The 24966-nt window shown below is 44.5% G+C and overlaps 1 protein-coding gene across 1 annotated transcript in view; it reads left to right on the top strand.

Annotated features, from left to right (window-relative positions):
* Positions 1-24966, top strand: part of LOC142572935 (rifampicin phosphotransferase-like) — a 139178-nt gene that overhangs the window by 9142 nt on the left and 105070 nt on the right. Inside the window, exons 2-12 of the mRNA XM_075682393.1 lie at positions 1767-1951; positions 3356-3606; positions 9361-9426; positions 10344-10454; positions 13710-13822; positions 15896-15948; positions 17012-17064; positions 18803-18918; positions 23117-23264; positions 23484-23539; positions 23804-23934. Of these exons, the coding sequence (XP_075538508.1) occupies positions 1767-1951; positions 3356-3606; positions 9361-9426; positions 10344-10454; positions 13710-13822; positions 15896-15948; positions 17012-17064; positions 18803-18918; positions 23117-23264; positions 23484-23539; positions 23804-23934 (1283 nt within the window). The remainder of the gene's footprint in view (positions 1-1766; positions 1952-3355; positions 3607-9360; positions 9427-10343; positions 10455-13709; positions 13823-15895; positions 15949-17011; positions 17065-18802; positions 18919-23116; positions 23265-23483; positions 23540-23803; positions 23935-24966) is intronic.

Genomic DNA, 24966 nt, shown 5'->3' with positions numbered 1-24966 from the left:
AGCGTTGATAATTAGAAAGATAATTAAGTAGCTTCTATAATTACGCACGTAAGTGCTGCAATTGCTCTGCATCTAGAGTCCCCGAATCTGTACAATCGAATGGCAAACATACAATTACCGGGCTTTATATTTTTCTAATTTTAAAAAATTTGGTGCAGCTAAAGAAGTGGAATGGAAGTGGAAGTGAACAATGTAAGCGCCCGTCCAGGGCCAAAAAGTAAAATTGGTGATAAATGAATCAATTTCCTTGGTGTATTTATTGTGGGTAGAATACATTTAGTGTGCTAGTGTGGGAAGAACACATTTAAAAACACGGATGCAGCCTATTCATGTACAGAGACTATTTTCCAGGTGGGTTCTGGTTAACCTCGCTTCCATTCCCTGATGACCATCTCAGTCGCTCTAGACGTGTTCGCAGACTAAGTTGTTCGTAATGGAAACAAGTTCCAGTAAAGGCGTTAATGAAAGCTTCCTGGCCAGATGATTTTATGAATCAATTGTGTAGCCACTAAGTCAAAGCGCAGAATGAAAAGGCGTTCCTGAGCCTTTGCAGATTCCTTGGCAATTACGTGTCGCCAAAGTAGTCCTTAATGGTAGAGAAGGCCTCTTCTTTTATTACTTTGGTCGATGGTCAAGCTTGATAATTTTATCAGCAAGAACGTTCGCTGCGCGACGTCATCTATTGCATCATGGACACCGTTGTTGGTAGCGTATTCGTTAAACAGAGTTCTTACACATGCACAACTTGTGCTCGCGCACTTTCAGCTGTGACGGTGAATTCAATGCCAAAACCACGATTCGATTATGATGAACACCGTAGTGGGGACTCCACATTAATTTTGACCACGAGGTCATCTTTAACGTACCACCAGTGTCCGGGACGCGGGCGTTTTTGCATTTCGCCCCGATAAAAATTCGGCCATCGTCACCGGGATTTGATCGCGCGACCTCGTGTTTAGCAGCGCAACACTGTAGCCGCTAAGCCACCACGCCGGGTCACAGTGACGGTAAAATATGGACGTGGCCTGAACACACTGGAAGATGATTATGTGCTATTTCTTTTCATGACACCTGCTAACGTGTTTGTATAGTTCATATGGGTATATGTACAACGGCACGGTCTGTATATAATTAAAGAAGATACAAAGCTTTCTTCTTGTGATCTTTCACAGAAACTTGCCCGTGTGAGGCACGGTACCTCAGATACTTAACGTACTTAACGTATAGTTTTACCGTCATACCTTGTTTAGACCTACTTTCATGTAGCTTTACTGTCTTCTTTGTTCAACTGAGAAGTGTTAGGCGAGCGGCTCGTTCCTCCACTAAACCAGACGTCTTTCTTTTTGGTTTTTGAAATAAATCTTCTTGAGATGGGGGTTCTAAACACGTTTAGGTTCGGGGAAAAAAGCTTGTATTTTAAACATAGGACGGCAAAAAGATGAACTAGGGACTATGGCTCGAGATACACGTTTTTGAGATTTCCTATTAACTAATGTAAATACTTTTTTTTATAGAGAGATAGTGTGTGTGTAATTATTTTGAGTTTTTTTTCTTCTTTTTTTGCCAGGCGCTTTGGCTGCTGCGAAGTAAACTTCACTTCGAAAAACGGCCAGAGCCTGCGTATTTCGTTTTTCCAATATTGGTGCGGTTGTCTCACTGTTCACCTGATATTACGTCGTCATACAGAGCGCGGATGACGGCCATTTTTAGCACTATTTTAGGCACTGACTTTGTGCACAGTCACCAGCCGATTCGTATTCATGCAGGGCTGGCCTATCTACTCCGCTACCTGGTGGCTGTGGTGCGCCTCACGTACCTTCTGCGGAGAAAGGGTCGACGGTTCGTTTACTTGGAATCCGGAAAGCACGATGACGTCGTAAACTGCGGAGCCGCTTGTGCACCATTAGAGTGGTCGAAGGAATGTCCGCAACAAAGGCAACACTTGGAGAAGGCAAGTGTGACTTAGCGTCCCTTTAATAGAATTATTGCAGAAACAGACGCACAATATAAGCCAAGAAAGGAGTAACAAGAGCAGACGATGCGCTTGTCTTGTGTCGCCTTTCTGTGTATACACGGTAATCGTCACTTCCAAGGAACAATTTTCACCAACTAGCTGAACTGCAAGCTATTTTTCGCTTTCTCTATTTAGTACAAATTTATCACATTCACCGCAGGTGAAAGATGCCCTTGCCCCTCTCTTGACATGAAACTTATACATGGGCAGAATAATTTTATAGTTGTTTATATAGTTCGCGTACATATGCTCAATATTTGTGACCGTTTTGTGTGGCGGGGAAAGATATGGAAATAACGGGGTTCCATATTGTCATTATGAAAATAATGCTAACTATAAATATCACCCAGCGCGGTTGTACGTTACTAGAAGTGACTGTATCAATGCCTTAAATCTTCAGAAGCCACTTAACTGTTATTGCATAATCGTAAGTACGCACAGCTACACGGTATTTTAAGTGCTGCCAAGATAATATACGCAAATTTCTCAAAGCTGAGTTCTTGGATGCTGAGGGAAATACGTAGCAGAGACGGAAATTTTATAGCTCTTGATTATTAAGCTTTGAGTAAAAAAAGAAAAATATGCCACAAAATTCTGCATTAAAATATTGCAGCTATTATTAGCAATAAACCAGCCTAAGAAGGGCTTCTCAAGAGGCGTAGTTCAACACACAAATGAAAGTTTAGGCACCAGTCACGCAATATACTGTAAATGAAGATTGTTATCGACAGAGCACGAATGTTGCTCCCCACCCCCCCACCCCCACCTTTTTTTTTGGCATAACAATAGCTTCAGGATTAGGAAGTTAGAAATTGGGCAGCCTCAGTAGCATGAAAGACAGCCAACGTGGTAGACCTTTTTTCGTGGAGTGTTTCTTGTTCAGCTCCACAGCTTTAAAGAAAGAATAATAAGACTAATAAACATAAAAAAATTCAGAAACGCTATACATATATACACACACATATATATATATATATATATATATATATATATATATATAAATATATATATATATATATATATATCGCACAACAACCTTTGGCAAACTTGGGTTGTGTGAAGCGTTTTCCATGGGAAATCTGCCCATATTTGTCGCGTGCTGTACACATGGAAATTATCGCTAAACAAGAACAGCGTTCCTAGCAACCGCTAAACTTCACTTAAACTTCACTAAGCTTCACTTAAACTAATTTCCACAATGCAAGAGATCCCCGCGTTGTTTATTCTATCCATTTTTTCTGAAAGCGTTATTTGCACGTGTACGTGCTTCCGAAACGCCAGCCCCAAGTAGGGTGCGGAATAGGAAGGGCCAAGTGCCCAAATTGACGCCCTTTCGTGCAGGGCCACGACGAGGTGCTCTTCTTCGGCGCCAACACGGACGGCGACCGCCTGGCACTGAGCGTGTCTCGCCTCCGCAATCACGTGGCCCAGCTCTGGCTCGCCCTGCACACCCGAGACGGAAGGCGCTACTCGCTGCCGGCGGAGGTGACGCTCGACCGCAGCGCCGGAAGCTGCTTCTCGGCCGCCGGTCTGAGGCTGCAGTGCTTGGCGCCCAACCGCCGGTGGCGCGTCGCGTTCAACGGCCTGCTCAGGTTGGTCTTTACTTCACTCAGTGCGTTGGCACAATGGGCTTTGTAACGAGATAATTCATCAGAAAAAAAAAGAAATAGGGTTAGTCGCAGGTCGGTGCGAAGATCTCAACAAGGAGCCGTTTGCGAAGCAGCGCAACTTAGTGATTGCGATATAAAGAGCAATGAAGTATAATGGTGAAATAAAAATGAAGTTCTTGGGTGCCTTGAGTGACAAGAGCACTATGTCATCACGTGGGGTGCGTTAAAGTGGGGCGCTCCGCATTGTTTTCGACACCCCGCATGCCTCATACATAACTCTATAAATACAGTGGCCGCACGGAGGAGTGTGGTGGACGCAACTTACTCACGCTCCTGAGGTCCTTGAATGTGTGCCCACTGCACGTTACACTATCTTGTTGGCCTTCCACGTTCATTGGCTTGCGGCCACCGCTGCCGGGATGGAACCCGCCACCTCGAGATCAGCAGGGAAACGTCATAGCCACTGGCGCTGCCGTCGCAGGTTCGAGAAGATCGGCCGTTACGTGAAAAAGCTGAGATCTGCCCGAGAACGCTCTGGTGTGCTACCCGCCAATTGCTTAAACGGACAATAAAGATTACTATGTAGCCAAGTTAAAGTGGTAAAGCAAATCTATAGATTATCTAAAGCGTCAACATAATCACGAATAGATGTTTAGTAACCGAGAAATGGAGGTAAATGCATGACACGATTTCAGAACCCCCAGCGACATCCGGTACTAGCCCGATGACGAAGGTACTCCTCATCATAATTTATGTCACTAGCACTCAACTTCTCGTATCAAAAATACTCACGAGCGGCCATCAAAGCTTTCGAATCGGGTAACCTAGCCCAAGAGGCTGCCTCCATTCCGGAAAAGAGAACAAACCCTGGCACTCACTTCATCTCTTGGTTTCCCGCCCATATGGGTGCGGACGTTCATCAGAACATACCTAACCTCAACGAGCTTGCCCATGACCGTGCGTGAGATCTAACGCGCCGCGGCGGCATGGAAGCCTTATGGGGACAGGATGAAATCCAGCAGAACGATCTGCTCCTTACTTTTCCCGAGATAACATCTCACTATCGGCTTAGCAGAAAGGCCTATCCTCTTCCTCACCCGAAGTTATACAGATCTCAGTCAGTTTGACTTAGAATGCTCCAGACGGGCTCATTCCCCTCGCTGGGCTTTCTCAGCCGTATCTACACAGACGTCGATTCGAGCTGTCCGGACTGTAATGAGATCTATTGTTCCTTAGCGCACATGCTCTGGCAATGCCCCGCGTTACCTAACGGTCCTCTATCCAGCGAAGCCGACTGGGAAGAGGCACTCCTGAGCACATCGCTCCAGACGCAACTAGAGGCAATCCAGAGGGCCCGAGAAAGGGCGGAACATCACGGTATTCCTGCGCCGACTTGGACGCGGCCAGCGGCTTCCGCGGGTCCCCGATAGGGGCCTCCGCTGAAGCTCCTCAGGATCAAATAAAGTTCATTGTCTGTCGGTCTGTCATTAGGTTATAAGACGGAAGAAAATGCCACTAGTCCACTTCTGTTCGATTCTAAGAAAAAATGACATTTTGACGTTACCCATTAGTAGTATGGGTGGTCGAAAGGTTTCGTTTTCGCTCGACTCTGCGCCGCGCGCGCTTCGGAGTTTCAGCTGTTTCGTTATCGCGTCATGCTGCGCCGGTTCTGCTGGCTCGTGAAACTTGCATTTGGAACAAGCAGCGAGAATGCCACGTCCATGTGATGTCGTGGGATGCGCGAACGTTCCGCGGAACTTGGCCAAGGACAGTTGCAGCGGCGAATCCAACGTTACTTATTGCTGTGTGCCAACGAGCGAACATCTCCGTCGGAAATGGTTAAGTGCCCTACCTCTGCCACAGCATGTTGGCAAAGAGCCGAAAAATCACATAGCGTGCTCGCTGAACTTTCGTCCAGAGGATTACGAGTTTAACGCCGACATACTGAAGTCGTGTGGAGCGTCTTTCAAAGCTACGCTTTCCCTTAGCGCTGTCCCGTCGGTCTTCCCTGCATTCTCCGAAGCGCAAGAACTGCAGGTTTCTTCGGTGAGTGCGGCATTTGTTTTCCACGAAGGAACAGCTACAAATGTCCGATTCTGTACAGCCATTACATACAGTTGCCGTCATGGCAGTACGCAACGACGCCGGAAGCGCGAGCCCTCAGCAGCAGGTCACGTTCATCAGTGCTTAAATCGCTGAAGTCGAGCCCAGCATCGCGAGCCAATGTGTCGTTGTCAGGGTCGTCCATTGCAACAAGCGTCAACGTTGGCGTCATAAAATAAAGAACGAGGTTATCGTCGCGCGCTTTCCCATCCTCTAGCCACCATAGTTCTGCTCTCGCGCTTCTGTCGGCTCTGTCTTCGCTCTGTTTCTTGCCGCGCGTGTGCGTTTTGCGCAGAAAAGCCGTAGCGCCGTCTGCGGGCGCCGTTTTACTCACCGATGGCACAACGTCACTATGAGACCATGACGTCACCACTCCTCGATCGGAGCGCGGGCGATTTGAACTGCGCTAGAGGTACGCGGACGCTTCGGAACGAATTTTCTCTTAAAATAAGTCTCTTCTTCTCGTGAAACAAGCGTTTCAAGGTTTCTGGGATGGTATTTCAACAGTCCACGTTGACTTAATATTAACCTTTAGTGTCCCTTTAAGCAAACCCGGGTAGAAAGTTTCTGATGATATTAGGACAGCATTCACTTTCTAAATGAGCACCGAAAGTTAAGTGTGAGGCGAGTAGCGAAAACAAAAGTACCTACAAAGGTGCTTTCTGTTACCCGAGGGCCGTTTATTGGCTAACGTTTTTATAAAAACTAAAGTGCGTATGTGCCAAAATGACATCTACAGAGCAGTGCTCTCTGAGCATGAACTCTGGATACAAAGGAGGTGAACCCCTGTCATAATCAACTACCAGCAGAATGGATCGGTATCAGTGCACAAAAGAAGGGACGCAAAATAAAGGCGACACGATGTCTCATTCACATGTATTTAACTTCAACTTCATCGATATATCGGGTCAATTTTCTGGTACGTAGGCGATGACAATGCACCTGCATCGATTGAATTTGTTGCATTTGAATCAATGATGACGCAGAGCAGAGCTGCTGCGTCTGGCTCAAGAAGAAAAGTTCATTTCATCTTGACTCAGAAGACCTATACTAGTGCTTTTTTTCGGTGCTTGACAGTCGTGCGATAAACATATGCCCATTCCCCCCCCACCCCGTCCCCCCGTCCTAAACGGCACTAAATAGGGGCATAAAACAAATTTAAGCATACAGGCGGGCCCATATACACGATCTAAAGTAAGTTTCTCCTTTTGGGGCTTGTCTTGTCCCCAAACGATATTCGACATGCACCTTGTGTGTGGTTTTTTATTTTAAAGTTGCGCTTCCCAATACATTCATGACAGGAATGACCTGCGCCGATCAGCGTGACGTAGCATTCATGACATAGAAGTAGAGACTGTAGGGGTTAAATCCGAGTCGTCTGCGTCCCCAAAATATGTACGCCGTCATTGAAGGCGAGCGCGGCCACATTTATTAGAGAAGCTTAAGGAGCGGAACCTTGTCCGCATACTAGTTGGCGTCTTGTCTTGCCTCGTTTCTAAACACAGGCGCATATCCACTATGGGGCATGGGCCAAGAAGCAGGTGGTTTCCAGTATGTTTAGAGCTATAACAAAACTAAAGTTGAACAGTAGAGCGCGGGAGCAAAGAAATAGTTGGTGTCACTAGAGCGAGACTTTCTTCGTCTTCGTCGTCCTCCAGGGCTATGGCCGATAGTATTTCGCTGCTAGAAAGAAAATTCTCGCAAGGCAGACAACTATTATTATGTGGGGACAAGCCCTAAAGGCTGTGACAAGGTTTTGGACTTCGGCATGCAAAAAAAGGAAGATATCTGGTGACGTCATTAGCAAAATTTGCAATCGTTATTTTCAATCAATCAATCAATAAATCAATCAATCAATTATTTTTAGATGTTGAAATTATTTGACGTTTAGACTGCATTGTTGCGAAATTGCGAAATAATTAGGTTAATAAGGATGGTGTTCCGCGCTGCAGCACGACTTTATTCTAGAATTCTTCTCTTCCTTTCTCACCCAACGCGTGAAATCGTGTAGGCATGTCACTAGCCATTGTCCAACACCATGACGCGCTTACGAGTTCATTGTCTAGAATATTTTATGTTTAGGAAACCTTTTCTGTTATGTGTAATAATGTAAATTTTCTCCATTGTCAAATAAGGCCAAAGCACGAAGGTTATCTTCTGTTTGAAAAGCTGGGCCATCTTTTGTGCCTTCTTTGTCATCTACTATCCGAATAAATGTCAACACCAACAATTCTGAAACTTGTCCAAATCGTTGTTACGTTTCCGGGTTTATCTGCTTTTTAACTATGGCATTACCAGAGTAATGAGACGTCGCACTTGTACGTTGTCACGCGGATAACATTTTCTTATCAGTCATTGTCTCTTCGCATTTTAATTTATGCTAGGGGTACTCATTTGAATATACTCTTGGCGATATTATTTCCCCAGCTGCATTGCAATAATAACTATGATGCACAACCGCTACTTTTTGTAATGCAATTTGATCTTGAGGGTATTAATAATAAAGAAAGAAATACATAATGATAGATAAAGAAAACAAGGCTGAGGGGTTTTAGGGGCCAAGACTCCGATCTCATGATGAGGAAAGCAGTAGCGGGGGACTCCAGAATAATTTCGGCCACCTGGAGCGCTTTACTGTGCACGAACTGATTGCACGGTACACGGACGTCTCCGCATTCCGCCGCGGCCGGGATTTGAACCCGCGACCTCGTGCTCAGCAGCACTGCGCCAAAGTCACTATGCAATCGCGGCGAGTAATAAGTAAATACCAACGGGATTTAGTGCATTATGACTAGGTATATGGGGGCACAGAGGGTACGCCGAATATTTATTAATGACGATCGCAGTGCGATGTCAAAAGCTATCGAACTCAGGATACTAACGAGCACGCATTACATTATATTTTAGGGACAATCAAGTTCTGACCACGAATGCCGTTCATGAGAATATCGGATTTCATGATGTTTTTTTTTAATGCAAGGGTAAATGCCTCAGGGCATACAGGGGTATGGAATGGGGGTGAATAAGGATGAATAAATGAATGAAAGAAGATTACGTTGCTCAACTGCTGTGTATGAAAGATTAAGAGAGGAAGTAAACCCTCTCTGTGGTAACTACAGCAGGCAGCGTGGCGAAATTGATAGTTGGAAAATGTGCATAATCGGGCACAATATTAGACACAAGAGTCCACGTTTGCTCTGGTGTGTTGGTGACTCGAGCAGAAACAGTGCAACATAAGCGTGGTACAGGCCCGTGTTGTGGCTACAAAGAAATTTTTAGTAGAGCGTTCGCATTAGAAGTGTCAGAGTGGAAGAAAGTGTATGTGTTCGGATTGTGTGAAATCAGTCTTACGGTAAATATATATATATATATATATATATATATATATATATATATATATATATATATATATATGACCAAAAGATAAGCATAACAAGCAGTGATAAAGCTGCGCTGTGTGAAAATCAGACAGCATTAAAATATATTATCGTAGGTCCATGCTCGCAACGCTTTAAAAAGAATAACCCTTTTCGTTATCTTCAGAAATGATTTCATTACACATGGATGATGAAGCGTATTATCCGAGCCGGCTGTGCAGGTGATTAAAATGCAATGTTCTTTCTCCCGCTGCAGGACGCACTCTGAAGCCACAAGTGCGACATCCGCGGAAGCAGAGGTTCACGTGAAATTTGGATTCATGTAGGTATTGAACTGCATATTACGGGCTTCGTGTGCTTGAATACTTCAACAATGAAAAATGCTGCATCGGCTCACGAAAAAATTGTTTGTTTTCTTATACCGGGTGTTTTCTTTAGAACACGCAGAATTTTCTAAAATCGCCTGTGGCGGATAGCACAATTCTAGTCGTTGAGCTGGATTACACGAAGAGGCGGACATTACTTGCCCGGGAAATGCAAATGCATAATTGACTAATTGACCAAAACTCAATAAAAACATTTCCATTCAGTTGGTTTACCGCTGTTATTTCAGAAGACATATTGGAACTTGTGAGTTCGCAACCCATATGCAGCTGAAGCAAATTTTCAGGACGACGCCAGTTTCGAGATACTCAATCCAAAAGTGTGCGGTGAGATGCATGGGCGTCTCAGTAATTCTTATGCTTTAACGCGTAAAGCGGTGGTTTGTCAAAAACAAAGTGAAACATTAATTCACTTTTGCCGCAAGTTTCACGGCGCATGTCTCGAACGCAGTACGATTCTTAGAAACCGGTCCAGGTGAATATGTTTCGCTAACTCACCGGCTGCAATTCGCAAGCTGCAATATGTGCCGTCAAGTTAGTAATTACCGAGGTAATAAATACGTTTTTATTAATTAGTCGATTGTACAATTTCATTTTCCGTAATAGTAATGTTTGCCACGTCGAGTATGGAGTGCAGTTGAGCTATCTGCTCAACTTAACGTTATTCTTAACACTGCGCAGGTTCATCCGCGAGCGTATGTTGCCTTCGACTCATTTGTCGACTGCTGCGCAATTTTAATATCTTGCAGAACATACAACATGTGATCGGAACATTTATGCATCAAGAGTAGTACCCTATAGATTCGTTTACAACCGCCTAATTTTTTCTTGATCATTTTTAAAAATTTTCCTTCAGCTGGTCCTCCGTGTCACACACATTGGAGCAGCCAGCCGAGCTGGCACCAGCGTTGTTGGCAGAGAGTTGCGCTGAAGGATCGACGCTTCGGATGCTGCGTGATGTCAAGAGGTAAGCATGGCCTACGAAGTATGTATGTTTGCTATGGGTTTCCGTTTAGTATAGGTTGACACCTCCAAAAAGGAAGTCCTAACAAGCCACGGGGGGAACCATTCTCGACACCACCAATGACAGTTCTCTTGATTGGCTGGGAAGACGTGCTGAAACACCCACATTTGTAAATTAGTTCCTTGCCCGTATTTATCAAACAAGACTGCTTCCGATTACATAACAGCACATTGCAAGCGAAGAGAAGGGCGCTTTGTAGCACGCGCACTTGGGAAATTTTTCAGATTATAAGGTTTACCTATCTTTACTTGAACCTACTTTTTCGTAGAAGATAATGGTTTCTGGAAAAACTACCACTGTAAAGGGAATGTTGACGTGTTTAGGCGTCGTTGAGTCCAATTTCGATTAGTTGTAGCAACTTACGTGCAGACTAATTTATAGACATAAGAAATGTGTTAGCTGAATTTTTGTCCCAAGTTCGAGCGCAAAGGAAGAAACAATTTCGTCCGTGCCCACAGCCAACCACGTAGTTACAGTCAAACGATCCGAACCACGACAGGTGTACGTTTGTGATGTGTTAGAAGGAACTTGATGATCTTGATTCCATGGCTAACTACATATCTCAAGTTGCTCGCCATAGAATGATATCCTGCGTTGGTTTCGTAACCGTGGGATGTTTAATTTTGAATGCTTATGATTGGCTGTAGTAAAGACTATAAAGACAACCTGATGGTTCTGCAGATAAACTAATTATGATAAAAGCGAAATTTTAATGCATTTAAAATTTTAAAAAATTGGCTTATCGTTTCCTTTTCATTGGATGGGTTCCTGTGCGCATTACACTGTTATGTTTAAAGTTTAATGTGGTTATTAATGTGGAACCAGTGGATGCCGATACAAGTAACGATTCAGAATTCCAGCAAACGTCATTGGCACTATTCGCATACTTGTTTACTTGAATTGAATTCTGGTGTTTTACGTGCATAAACCATGATTTGATTATGCATGGTTTTTTCGTAGGCGCCGCCATATTGTGAACGCAGTGGCGCCGCCTATGAGCAGCGGCATACTGGCTTGGGTGAAAGCGGTGTTTTGCATGGCAGGTATACGCTCGGCGGTTGGTTCTGGCGTTGGTTTTCGCGGTCGTGCGGGCTGTTTAGTATGACGTGCGTCTTGTACGTGGTAAACGGTTCTGTGAGACGTGCTGAAGTAGTTTAAGGCGTCATGGCCGGAGTTTCTGCTGGCGTTGAGGTGGACGGAACACCCCGCGCCATGTGTGAGCGCATATTTGAGCATACAATCAGCCTAGGAGATCAACTGTGTATTTCTGAATGTTCTATTCACTAATGTAGACCTTATTACAGCATTATCCTCTACTTATAAGCTGCGGTTTAGGAGCCATGAAACATACGCGACGATCGTAACAGCGTGGGTACCATTCTGCTACGATAGGAGCTGTGATGTTACAAGCTTTCAAACTGTTGCATGACTACTTCGTTCGATGGTTGAGGTTTGCGCCCGTGAATAAAATAGTTTTCGCAAGTAATAGCAGCATACCTTACAGTCTGAATTAAGCTTGTCCAGCAAAGGGACTGTTTACGAATCGCGCGAGCGTCCTAAGCAGTGGTAGGTGCTGAATTACAGATATCTTTGTTCTATATACCATATGGTCCAAGCGTATACGGCATCAGCGGTCACACACACACACACCAATACATATATATATATATATATATATATATATATATATATATATATATATAAACGTTGCGCAGCGGGACTATGCGAGGTCGTATTGCGGTGTTAGCCCGTTTTCTCGTGCTTTTCTGAGAAACAGGATGACAACAGAATTACGGAAATTTTGTCCTCAAAAATAGCCATCGCATTCCTTTTATGCAATCCCTCTCATGTATTATAGCTGTATACAGGACAAAGAGGCAATGCCGAAGCGCACAGCTTATATTTGTATCGTGCTGGTTCACCAACCGCAGTGATCGCTGTGTTGAGCAGCGCCATCGGCCTCATGCAGGAAGGCTAGCGTAGACATATAGTAATTTCAAGCCTACTAGACTTAAAATGCGCGACAACGATGCCGGTGGATCACAAATATTTGGCAGCGCCTGCCGCTTAGATGATTCGTGGTTGCCATAGGTTGGCCGTGCACGAGCATGCACTCTTATGCTTTGTTTTACTCCTTACGTCAAGCGATCAGAGAGTGAGCCGATTTATCATTTTTTAATACAGGGACACCGTTTTTTTTGTTGAGTTAATCCGACATACGCAAAATAGTTCACAAGACGTGCACACACCGTGACTGATAAAGCGCGTCACATTTTTGGGCCCCCAAGACATTTTTCCGCCTACTGTAGTGACCGATGCACCGAAAGGCTTCCCTAACGACCTTATATGAACGAACACGGAGTAAATTTCACAAAATACAATTTAAAACATCTCGAAATCATTCCGCAGCACGCGGCAGCAATACTTTCAAGCAGCGCCTCGCCGGATTGCCCACTCCAGAGAGGAGGAAAGGCTCTCCGCCTGCCCTATCCTCCTCGCCCGACGAAAAGGTCTGTAAGGCGCGCTGTAGGGTGATATTGGATTAATTTTGACAACCAGGGGTTCCTTAACGTGCCCCAATGCACGGTACACGGGTGTTTTCACATTTCACGCCGTCTAAGTGCGGCCGCCGCTTCCGGTATTCGATCCAACGGCATTATGCTTAGAGCTCAACACCATAGCCGCTGAGCCACCGTGGGGGGTACTTATTCACTTAAGAATGCAGAAACGCTACGCAGAGCTCTGTTTCATTGTGACGTCTTCGCGATGAAGCTAGGGCGTTGTCTAAGGCAATGCTTGAGGAAAGCTCCACTTCATGGTAGTCCTCGAACATCATAACGCTCCGTTATTTTCTCAGTAAGGAGAACTTTTCAAAGAAAGTTAAAAGAAGGTACCGCTTTCCCGTTAAAAATGCTACATTTGATATAACTCAAGCTTGCTCGGAATATGCTGAGAGTTATTTTTCAGATTGGAAAAAAAAAAAGAATCCACAGAGGGTGATTACAGTCGCGTAATAGGTTTACAGAGTCTGAGCCTGTGCGCTTGCTGCTTGAGCTGAGCATTTCAAGATGGCGCTTACTGGGGTACTCTTCCTTGCATGCGTAATGTGTTTGCGCAAAGCGGAAGGGACATTAAAAATTCGACTTAAATAAAAAAAGTTATATATGCTTCAATCGTTTTCTTTTCGCCCTTTCACAGGATGGCGAACGAAATGGATTCGTACGATCAAGCTGGTATGATGTCGGGCGAGATCATAGTGGACGGCGAGCGGAGAGAGTTGTGCCTTTGGGGATACAAAATCAGGAAGCAAGGTGGGTGCGTCCCGCTGAAAATTACGCGCGAGTTACAACGTCGCACTTGCAAAAAACATTTATAACATTAGAATGTTATATAGCAAGTTCTTTGATTCGCATTGTTAGAGAGCCGTGTATGACTTCATGCAACATTCTACCGTAATTTCGGCCCTGGCACTTTTGGCATGCACTCTTGGCAACTTGACAGCAACAAAAGAATATTCACGCGCAGATCAAAGCAAGAAAAGGATTTTTTTCCCAAATATACATAATGACGCAGAAACATTGCAGAACGATGAATTAGTTGCGGTTGCTTGAAATTCTTCTGCAAAAAAAGATTTTATATGGCCCGCAATCTTTTATTGCCCTGCGTCTTATGAAAACAAGATTGGCCAAATCTTATTTCTGAAATGAAATGAAAATGAAAAAAAAATGCCATCGCCTTATGATGTTGTCCTTGATGCGAGACCTACCACACACATGTAACTACATTCGAAAGACCTTACATTTTAAGACACGCATCTTCCCACAAAAGCAGAAGAACGTCGTTCGATTGAACGGGTACGGCTTCAAATCTGTATAGTACTGATCCCCTCATTGAATTTCATATACCAACCGAGCTCAAAAGGTGTCTCAAAAGACTTATTCACCGCCTGAGAACTGCGTGCCGCGTACACAAAAAAGAAAACGTTTCTATAGCGCGTAGGTGACGTTCAAAACCCTGAATGTGAACGTGGCAGCGCAGATGAAGATGTACCAACGACGAAATAAGATTACGGACCTTGGGATCTGAGAAAGATCCCACGGCTTAATACAAGCACATCCGCAGCCTGAGACTAATATAACCGCACCCACACGACCGAGCCTGGTATTCGCATTTCCAGCTTCTGCAAGTATATGCGATCAACATTCTGATAAACAGTTTTGCTAACTACTGATACAAGCTACTCGGAAGCTCATCGTTTGCCGATATCCCATGGTCCTCAAATTTTTTGGTCGACTGTACATTCACTTCAATAGTGCCACAGTTCTGATAAGGCAAGGAACCGACCAGCCTCTAAAGCCATGAGACTCGATCGCAGGCTAATGAGCCTAGAGAAGCTGCTGGCACCGTGGCTACCAAGTACACCCGAAAAACTTGCGCTGACTGCTCTTCAAGCATTTTTGAAGATCGCTGAGATTGCGGAGGAATACGAGTGCAAGAAATACGCGTGAGTTCCTCCGGTGAAAACAGCACTCACTTCATGTTGGCGTATTGTACGTATCTCTAATCCATGCACTTCTGTATCATGTGAAATTTTGTTTAAGTGTACTGCATTTGTTGTGTTTCCGAGACTTGGTATGAGCAAACTTAAAGACTGTCGACTTATGGTGTCCTTTTAGAAACATTAATTTATTCTGCTGATATTAGCTATTAGTATTTTATATAGAATAATATGCGGAAATACGTTATGTCAACGTCATTCACGGGAGAAGAAGCAGCCGGCCCCACATGTTGGTGCCAACGTCTCCCCATGTGCATGCCATTAAAAGAAGGACGACGACTTCTTCTGTTTGCCGAAGTAGTAACAAAAATAACACAAGATATATTTCAAATGTGCCGCTTTAGAAACGATGTGTGCAAATGTAGCACGGTCACCGTTGAAAAGATAAAGGCCATGGCGACGGAAGGACAACGTTGTTCCAAGAGCGGGGCGGCGTAAAAGTGTGCGGAACTGTAGAGAAATAACGAAGGGCAATAACAGCGGCCTTCTTGTGTTGGTACTAGGGCTAGACGGGGAAAGCCTACAGTTATGCCTAAAGAAGGAGCACATTAGCAAGAATCAACCTGGAGAAATATTACCACCAAAGCGCCACGACTGCGGTACAGGCTACGTTACTGCTTACTGTAAAATTCGCTTAATTGAATGTTTTTGCATTACTGACATGAAACCCCGTCTTTCAATATATTTCCTTCAGTATCTTTATTTTTTCGAATTGTGTCTGTCCCTGGGACAACTCTAATAACGTTCAATTTCTCAGCCTTCCCATAATTACGATGGTGCTGCCTGAAGACTTCAAAAGTAAAATTGAAACTGCGGCTTTTTCTAGGTGGCCTCCTTGATGGGGCTTGTGAGGAGAACCACCATTTCGGCTTCATTGAGGTAATGACTATTTGCAGATTCTAGTTTTTGTACCAATCGTTGTTTTCCTACCCAATGTGAGATTTCGCACGTAAAGCTTCACTGACACCTAGGCGATTGCTTCTATATTGCAAAAATCGTCAAATATGACGGTAATACTGAGAGATCTGCAAGTCGTCCGTGAAGGTTATTGAATTGTTGGTTGCATCAAGAAGATTTTAAAATAAAACCTACATATTCTTTTAAAAGTGTCTTTCTTTTTACTCTACCGCGTTTCAACCACACATAAGAGGAGGTCGTTCAGTGCAGAGTACGTGTACTAAGAAAAAAGGCACCCAAGGAAGGGGCAATTGTTTTTCAGTAACAAAAATTCATGTTTGTGTCCTCAACAACGGGCGAAATATGGAGTAAGAAAAATTGACGTAGGTCATGCACGTCTAACTTTATGTCTGGCATAGACATGAAAATGCCACGAAAAAGCACCTGCAAGCGGATCGTGCATTATATTACCGATGTTTCAGAGACCGCACGCTTCCCATGCCTTTCTACCCTCTCGGCGAGGAAATACGTACTTCGATGTCAGAAATTTCACAAAACCTCCCATAATACAGTGGGCATCAGGCCGGCACAGGTGAACAGCGAACACAAAAGTGCCCACTTTCTACTGCGCAAAAGACGACTTCTAGGCTCAAAAATACCAAACTCTGTATCCCCGTTTGCAAAAAAAAAAGATGTATGAATCGTGTCTTTGCACACACATTACGAAGACCCCACAAGAGACGGCGCAGACAATTGCGACGAACGTGACTCTATGACAACGTCATAAAATCTGTTCAAACGTGTTCGCGTAGCCTAGCGGATCAATCTTCTTTCTTTAGGGGAGCCACTGGTGCTTTTTACTGCTTCTCTTTTATTTCTATGGCACATACCTGCCCTCTTATTCAACAACTTCTCACCTAATCTTAATCGTGCGCTTATTATTCGTTGTCATTAGAGAATGTCCGTAGAGAATGTTGACCAATAGGCTAGATGATCGTATGCCACCTTGTGGCTTCTTTTTTGAAGCCTTCTTGGTTTCTTTCAGAATGGAGACATGTACCATTTGGTTCGCACAAACAACTACGGAGGAAAAAATGGGTGAGCGAATGTTTACAACTACGGGGACGGCTGCTGCAGCATATCACCGTTTTTTTTATTCTCGAGGTTCAAATACAATGGAGTTACGATACAAATGGCAAATACGGCTATTCTGTGTCCGCGCCATGACCAGAACGACTTCGTATTTAGTCCTTTTCACATCTTGGATGTCTGCGAGAACTCAAGACAGAAGTGTGAAGTTGCTGTTGTAAAAACCCAGTTTGTCGAGAATTTACACGTACACAGATATAGATGGCGGTCATACTAGCCCAAACTGTGAATACTGTTAGGTGCGAGAAACACTTGATCATATATTCCGGGTGGGCCCCGCGTACGCGCAAGAACGACAGAACTGGTCTCTTCCAATGCAAAGATCCATAAGAGGCCGCCATCAGACGAGTTTCTTTTAGGCCCTTGGCCTAATACAAACAGTGTAGCCCTGATAACAAGTGCCACTATATGCTTTTCTCCAAGCCACTGGGCTGGACCCATGGCTTTAGACATGCTACAACTGTCTGAATTTGTATACACGCATCTCTTCCTTATACCATCATAATAATTCATCAGCCCCGTCCTTCCCCGTCCCTTTTCCTTAGTGCAGGTTAGCAGGCCAGAGCAAGTTATAGCTCACGCCGCCCTCTCTGCCTTTCTGTAAATAAATTTCTCTCTCTCTCTCTCTACACGTACACTGTGTACAATGCACACGTTCGCCTGTGTACGAAGGTCCGCAGGCGAACCACAGGCTCGTGTAAAAAAAAAAGAAAAAAACGCTGCGTGCAAAATTGACTTGCTAATCCGCACTTCCGCATTGTATCCCTAATCCGTACATACTTTCTCAGTGGAGTACCTCCCTTCAGCATCCTACTCCTAACATATACCCTACTTGCTAAGAAAAACAGAAATGCCGGCTTCTCCAATTGCAAATAGAACAACTCTGATAGATAGCTTCATACTGCACACGGTAAATCTGCATTGATGTCGCGCAATTACTTTCTTCCATCGTTTCACCTCGATATACTGCGCATCATGTTAACATATTTTGCCATATTGTGAACGTCGACACCCTGTGACGACCTCTCCTGCACAGACTTGACGCTCTTGGTGGCTCTGGCGTAGTGGTAATCGCAGTAACGTTGCAGACACGGTAAGCCTATCGACTTGCCCGGCAGTTTCCCTGCTTAGTGTCTTTTTCTTTGCCATGAATGTGCGGAACAATGAGTTGATCAATCAGCTTCCCTCAAAACAGCGACTGGGATGCATAGCTGCAAGCACAACTGCATGCCGCTGCACATGCAGTGCAGCGGCATTTCTTTGCAATCGGCACACAAGCCGATGTGCCTTTTTCAGCACACGAGCCTTGTGTGCCACCGCTCTTCAGAAGGTCTTCGCACGAGAAGCACACGGGGTGATACGGGGTGCTAGGGTATGTCGAAAGCTTCTGTCTTTTTTTCGTCTCTCCACAAGAATGTTGTCTGGATGTGACGGTAGAAAATTTGAACGTGTGTAACGTTCCGCTGTTTTCGCGGCCCCTCGTGTGTAATGCGCTGCTTTGTAAAGAAACACTTATGATTCTCTGTCGATTGGTGTCTTGACGCGGATCACCAGTGCCGCGATGGTTGCTTTAGGGCAGTCATTTGGACAGTGACTACAACCCAGGGCGGTGCCGCGAAGGCATCAATAATGTTTCTGTAATCGACACGACTGCATGAAAAAAAAAACATTCACTTTTTTTTTCCAGCATTTACTACGGATCAATCTACGACCCTGCAAGTGAGATACTATCTATCGACTACGCTGCCGTAGAAACTAAGCAAGAATTGAATGCTGACCGTGGCAAGCTGCATTTACAAAGCGGTAAGTAGAAATAATGAGTTTCAAGTGCGGAACTCATTCCAAAAGCGTGCGAGAGGGAGTTTGCTAGTCGATGAGGGCGTACTCTGATGTTCTGACCAAGAAGTTAAATACGGCGCTTCAGGAGTGCGTTACGTTCATAAAGAACATGAATACTCTTGACTTTATACTATTAAAGTGATACGTGACCACAAAAGACAAGGGGGACGCATTCTAAATTGGGGATCACGACTACCAATGCAATTTCAGCAGTCACTGCGGCAATAGAAGTCTTGTAGAACGCTCCACCCAACAAGGAATGACTGAAAATGATTGAGAATATTCATGCCCCAGTTTCATATTGACAGGAACAGGACTACTGAAGAGACCCATATAGCTCTAAACGGCTTAATTGTAGACTTGAAGAACATTAGATGTGAAAAAAGAGAGATATAGAGATAAACGGAGGGGGAAAAGTAAGCAGATTAACATGAGGAGGTTCCGGTTTGCTACCCTGTACTGCGTGAAGGGTAAGCTGGAATGAAAGATGCAAAAAATAGGAAGATAATCAACACATTAAATAGGAGTCCGGGAACGTGCGTGAAACTATACTTTGTCTAATAGGCCACTAGAACGCAAGAACTCCAAGAGTGCCTTGACCCACTTGTGGTCAGACGACCGTAAAGGCCGATGTTCCAGGACTGCCTGCTTCGAAAGCGGCTGGTGGTCAAGACGGGCCAGCGCGGTCGCGAGTGACTGCTTTTGTGCGCTGTGTGGGAGACAACGGCAAAGAAAGTGTTCAATAGTTTCCTCACTGCCGCAGTGGTCACACACGATCTTCTCTCTGATGCGGAAAGCAAACTATTTTGTAAAAGCCGCGCCAAGACATAGTCGGCGCAGTGCTGCTGTCGCGGGCCAGAATAGTCAAGGTGGACGACGAAGTCGACAACAGGGGTCCAGTCGATGCAGACGTGTGTGCTGGTAGCTATGTGTGTACCACAGCGATTGTGTGGCATCATTTGCGAGCACTCAAAGTTTCGTTGCTGCATCTGTTCGTGATAGCGGGTTTGGGTTACAGCACACTGTCTTCATGAGTAGATTGAGCTGCTTCATCGGTATGTTCTTTGCCCATTACGCTACAGTGGCTCGGCAGCCAGTGAAATGTGACGCCTTGTCCTCACTCGACGAGGTGATGAAGGAGCTATCGTACTTCTAGAATTGTTCGTAGGGTCCACGGCGTAAGCCGGAATGCAAGCAATGTAGGGATGCTTTGGAGCCTCAGAAAACACCCAATTTTTTAGACGGTTCTTCACGAAGTATTCGAAGTGCGCTAGGAAAAGCAGCAAGTTCCACGGCTCTCGATGTCATCTAGTGACATGTCTTTAACTTTAGGAGCAGTGGTTTTTCTCCGGAAGTCGCCACCGAAAGAAAGAGCGTTTATTATGCAGTAAGGAGGTGTCGCCTACAATAGCGTGTCCCGCAGACTCAATAATAGCCTATACGTTTGTATAGGCCCAGCGTCCAAGCCAATGTCGCCAATTAACTTCAAGTATAGTATTAATATGCTTTGCGTAGAATGAGATCAGGCGCCAGGAAAGAATCCCAAATATTGCAAAGATAAGGAAAATAAAGACTTAGGCTCGGCTTAAAATGCTTACAGCACCTGACAACACTAAATGGTAAATTATGAAAAGATAGGAAAGTTAGTTTAGAAAAAGAAGAACAGACACGTGTCATCAGGAGGAATATTAGTATATAATTATTTTTCAAGAGACGTCTTGCATACTATATAGAATGAAGGCCGCACTGCGTTTAAAAACGAGCACCTAGAGGTAGCTTACCTGCAATAAGCCTCTTCGAAAGTATTCAGGCTACTAGGACTTTATAGTCATCACTGATGAGCGCTTCGCACAATCAAAAGGGGCGCTATAACGAAAAACTATTTGAAACTTTTCTATTCTAATTCTGCAATGAGCCTTCCGCGATTGGTCAAAAACTTTTTTTGGACCACCCCCACTTCACCTGTCTGCCATGAGACATCACGAAAACCGCGATATCTCCCCATCTGATACGACGTGAACACTAATTATGCATAATTTGACCGAACAAAAGAATAATAGTTATTTCTGATTCGACGCCTTTTTCGCCATTAGCCCTCGGCTATTGGTCAAATGTTTTCGGGCTGCACCTACTTCATCTGCCTCTAACGCGACGTCACAAAACCGCAATAACTTACCGCGTCAAAGTGGCGTGTGTGCGTTAAAGATGCGTTAATATGCCGAACAAAACAGAATTTCTATTCTGAATAGCCGCTGATTGCCCCGTTCCAAAAGGAATAAAAGATGGCTGCCGCTGATCGGTCAAGCACTGGCCACTCGCACCTGCCGGAGAGCATGGATACATTTGCGTACAATAAAACTTTTTGCGCGGCCGTGTAACATTTTCGAGCACTTTCGGCACATTTATGACGTTGTTCTGCCAACTCTTTTTTTCTGAGGATCAGTTTTAGCTTCACTCTTAAGCTTGCGTTGCATGCCGCCGCGATTTTCGGCAAGCCAATCTCGTGACGCCAAATTTGACTAACCGCCGACGCAAGGATCGGGCGGTCACCCGCAGGGTTGTCTGAACGGACCAATCAAACACTCTCCTCGTTCATAAGAGGGCACTTTTGTTCGCTTGAAAAACGAATAACTTTGCCTACTCTGAGCGGCTTGTCTTATCTCATTGGCTGACACGAGGCGAGAGCATGCTCAAGTGGAGAGGGATTTGATGGGGCCGAGCCAGTGCACTGAAAACCGATAACCGGATGAAGAGGCTGGCGCCGGTGTCTGCGATTGGTCCGCTTTTCTTTATTTAACTTGCGGTGGCTGGTCGAAAATCGCGGTGGCATGCAACGGAAGCTTAAGGATGGCGCTAAAATGAATCCTCAGCAAAGAAGAGTTGGCAGCACGAGGTCGTAAACGTGCCGAAAGTGCTCAAAAACGTTACGCAGCCGCGCAAAAAGTTTTATTATACGTAAATAATCCAATTCCTTCCGGCAGGTGCGAGTAGCCAATGCCTGAGCGATCGGCGACAGCCGCCTTTCTTTTTCGGAATGGGGCGGCCTGCGGCTATAAAGAAGAAAGCTCAATTTTGTTCGGCATATTAATGCATCTTTAACGGGTACACATAACTTTGGCGCTGTAAGCTTTTGCGGTTTTGTGGCGTCGCGTGGCTGGCTGGTGAAGTCGGTCCAGCGCGAAAACTTTGCCCATTAGCGGAGGGCTAATGGCGAAAAGAGGTTGAATCAGAAATAACTGTTTTTCTTTTGTTCGATCAAATCATGCATAATCAGCGTGTACAGGTTATATCCGATGTGGAACTATCATGGTTTTCGTGACGTCGCGTAACAGACATGTTAAGTAGGGGTGGTCCAGAATAGTTATTGACCAATCGTTGAGGGCTGATTGCTGAATTGGAATAGAAAATTTGGAAGTATTACGTTATAGCGCCCCAGCTATACTGAACATTGCCTTTCGTGGAGTATACTGGGGAAATATTTTTGATATTCAAGAGGAGTTTGCAGGGATGTATACTGGCGGTCTCGTATGTCTCTGTGCTGAACAGGAGCGTTCTAATTGATGATTTCTCGCGCCGGCTGCCCCTGGTCCCTTGTATAGTGATATACAACCAAAAAAGATAAATTCTTGCCTGATGCGGTAAGTAAACTTAAGAAGCTGTAAAATATGCAAGAGCACGAAGATTAGAAATCTTTATCGAATAGCTTTCGAAGTAGCAATGTCCACAGTTTTCTGGCTTACGCAATTTTCAGATGCAACTATTTTCTTTGTGTTTAACGCGTTACCATTAAGAGTGTCAAAATGTAAGAAAAAATGTATCTGTGGAAAGTGTGGGAAGCCGATAACGTGGTAGAGAGGGCATGAAAAAGATTCGAAGGTATATATGTGTATATATATATATATATATATATATATATATATATATATATATATATATATATATATATATATATATATATATATATATATATATATATAAAGCATTTCTCTCGGATTTAACGCGAAACTGCCATGAAGTTTTTTCTTCTAACTTCACCTATATGGGTTGCATGTTCCGCAGTCAACTGTTCTGATATGTCCCCTCACAATTCACATACGTCAACTGACTGAGACTCATTTACTGTTGCATAAACGGCCTTCTTGAGCATGCAATTTTTACGCAGGTTCGTATACACTACTTGCTTCCGTAAGAAACGTTGCACCTGACTCGGTCTTCCAGACCGCAGACAGTGCTTGTAGCGTCATCGTCACTGCGGTTGACTTCAAATGTGAGCAATATCCGGCATGTGGCTTCAGCGTTTCCGTTAAAAGGTAAGCAACACGCGTAATCTTGGTGTGCTTGTTTAATGTAGTAGTTTAGAGTTCGAGGAAAGATCGTATGGAGAAGGCCCACGTGGTCGAAGGTACACATACTCCACATAAAACAAGAACAAATCAAATTTACCTTGTTTTAGTTTGATGTAGCGAGCGTTTCTCTAACTCTGACAAGCCACATCAATCTGAATTCGAACTTTACCATCTTTCCTCTAGGCCTGAACGAAGAACTTGCGGCATTCCAGGTTACTTGAAGCACAAGATTATTGAAGGTAAGCGGTCGGTAAGAATAAAATTTTCCTGTGTAGAACTAATTTTTGGCGTTAATAATTGGGCTTCCGAGGTTGTACATTTTTGGTGCAAAACTCGCTTCCCTCGCCGATAATGGCGCCCGAATCGAAACACAATTTTAGGGTTTCGAGTTCCAGAGGAACTGGAACAGCTGATATTGTGGCCGTCCGTGTTTTTACCCGCGCCATCATTTTCACAGACGCAACAATCCATTTTCTTTCACGTTCTTTTCCTGTGGTGTGCAGAACGCCAGTGGCCTGGGGAGCCTCCACTTGTATCAGATATTGACAACCAATGCAGCAAGACGCCAGACTTGACGGGAGGCAAGGGGTCGTCGCTAGCGGTGCTGGACTCCATTGCCAGAGAAGTGAAGTCGGTGGGCACAGTGCTACTATTGAAATCTTTCAACATGCGTTTACTAGAACCGCGACATTTGTGAGGTTTTATACAGGCACCTCGCGTAAACAGACTTGCTGGTATAAGATTGTGCCTGCTGCCAAATGGCAGGGGTAATTTGAGATGAGCGTAACGGGAGACAATGAAGAGTACTTAGTTCTACAGTGGACGTAAATATGACGACTATGATCGTATTACAGCCGCTGTTAGAAGCAAATGTGGAAGTACAGCCTGTGGGTGGTGGCACGGTACGAGTTAAAATATTGGGCTAAGTGATTCGCTAACAAAGCACATATACTGGCCCATTGTGTTCTCGCACAACTTTCACAGTCCTGATTTCTCAATGTGAATCGTTGTACTGTAGTAATTGACTTATTCTCCTCGTCAAACTTTTCCCGCCTGGAAACACAGTTGACGGGGCAATATTGTTCATAGTGGGAGACAGAGAATCATATTGAACATTTACTGCCTACAATGGTAACTTTAAGACAGAAAAAAGAAAGATAGCGGAGTGACTTGACACAACTTCCAGGCTAAGAAAAACGCGTATAACGTAATCTCTGAGCTGTATCATTCTGGTTTTCCTGGAGGTTTCGCCGATGTATGTGCTTGTAAATTTTATGGCAACGTTTCGACAACATTATGAAAACGTTCGCCATGCAGAATGTTAGACTGGGAACTGCCCTCTTATTAGGCAACTTGCAACTTGTTGTCGTAGTAAAAAAAAGCCTGTTTTTCGTAGATTGCAATTTGAATATTCAACGTTTGTGCAATGTAAGGGCCTACTTTTTGGCACAAGCGAATGAAAAATTGCAGAATGCCTGCTTGCTTCGCGGACGCGCTGTCAGCTTGCTGCAAAGCAATGAAAAGAAAGCCACGTCGACGCCCCGTCACGCTGCTTGCAATCGTAGCTCGACAGCAAAATGAAGGCAGCCTTAAGCTTTTCCTTAACGACTAGAACGCTATGCGCACGACCACTATACAGTTCTTAAGCATGTGCGCGTAAGAATGA

Source organism: Dermacentor variabilis, chromosome 2, assembly GCF_050947875.1.
Source record: "Dermacentor variabilis isolate Ectoservices chromosome 2, ASM5094787v1, whole genome shotgun sequence".
Lineage (NCBI taxonomy): Eukaryota > Metazoa > Arthropoda > Arachnida > Ixodida > Ixodidae > Dermacentor > Dermacentor variabilis.
The sequence above is the reverse complement of the archived record's forward strand: the minus strand, read 5'-3'. Positions and strand labels throughout refer to the sequence as shown.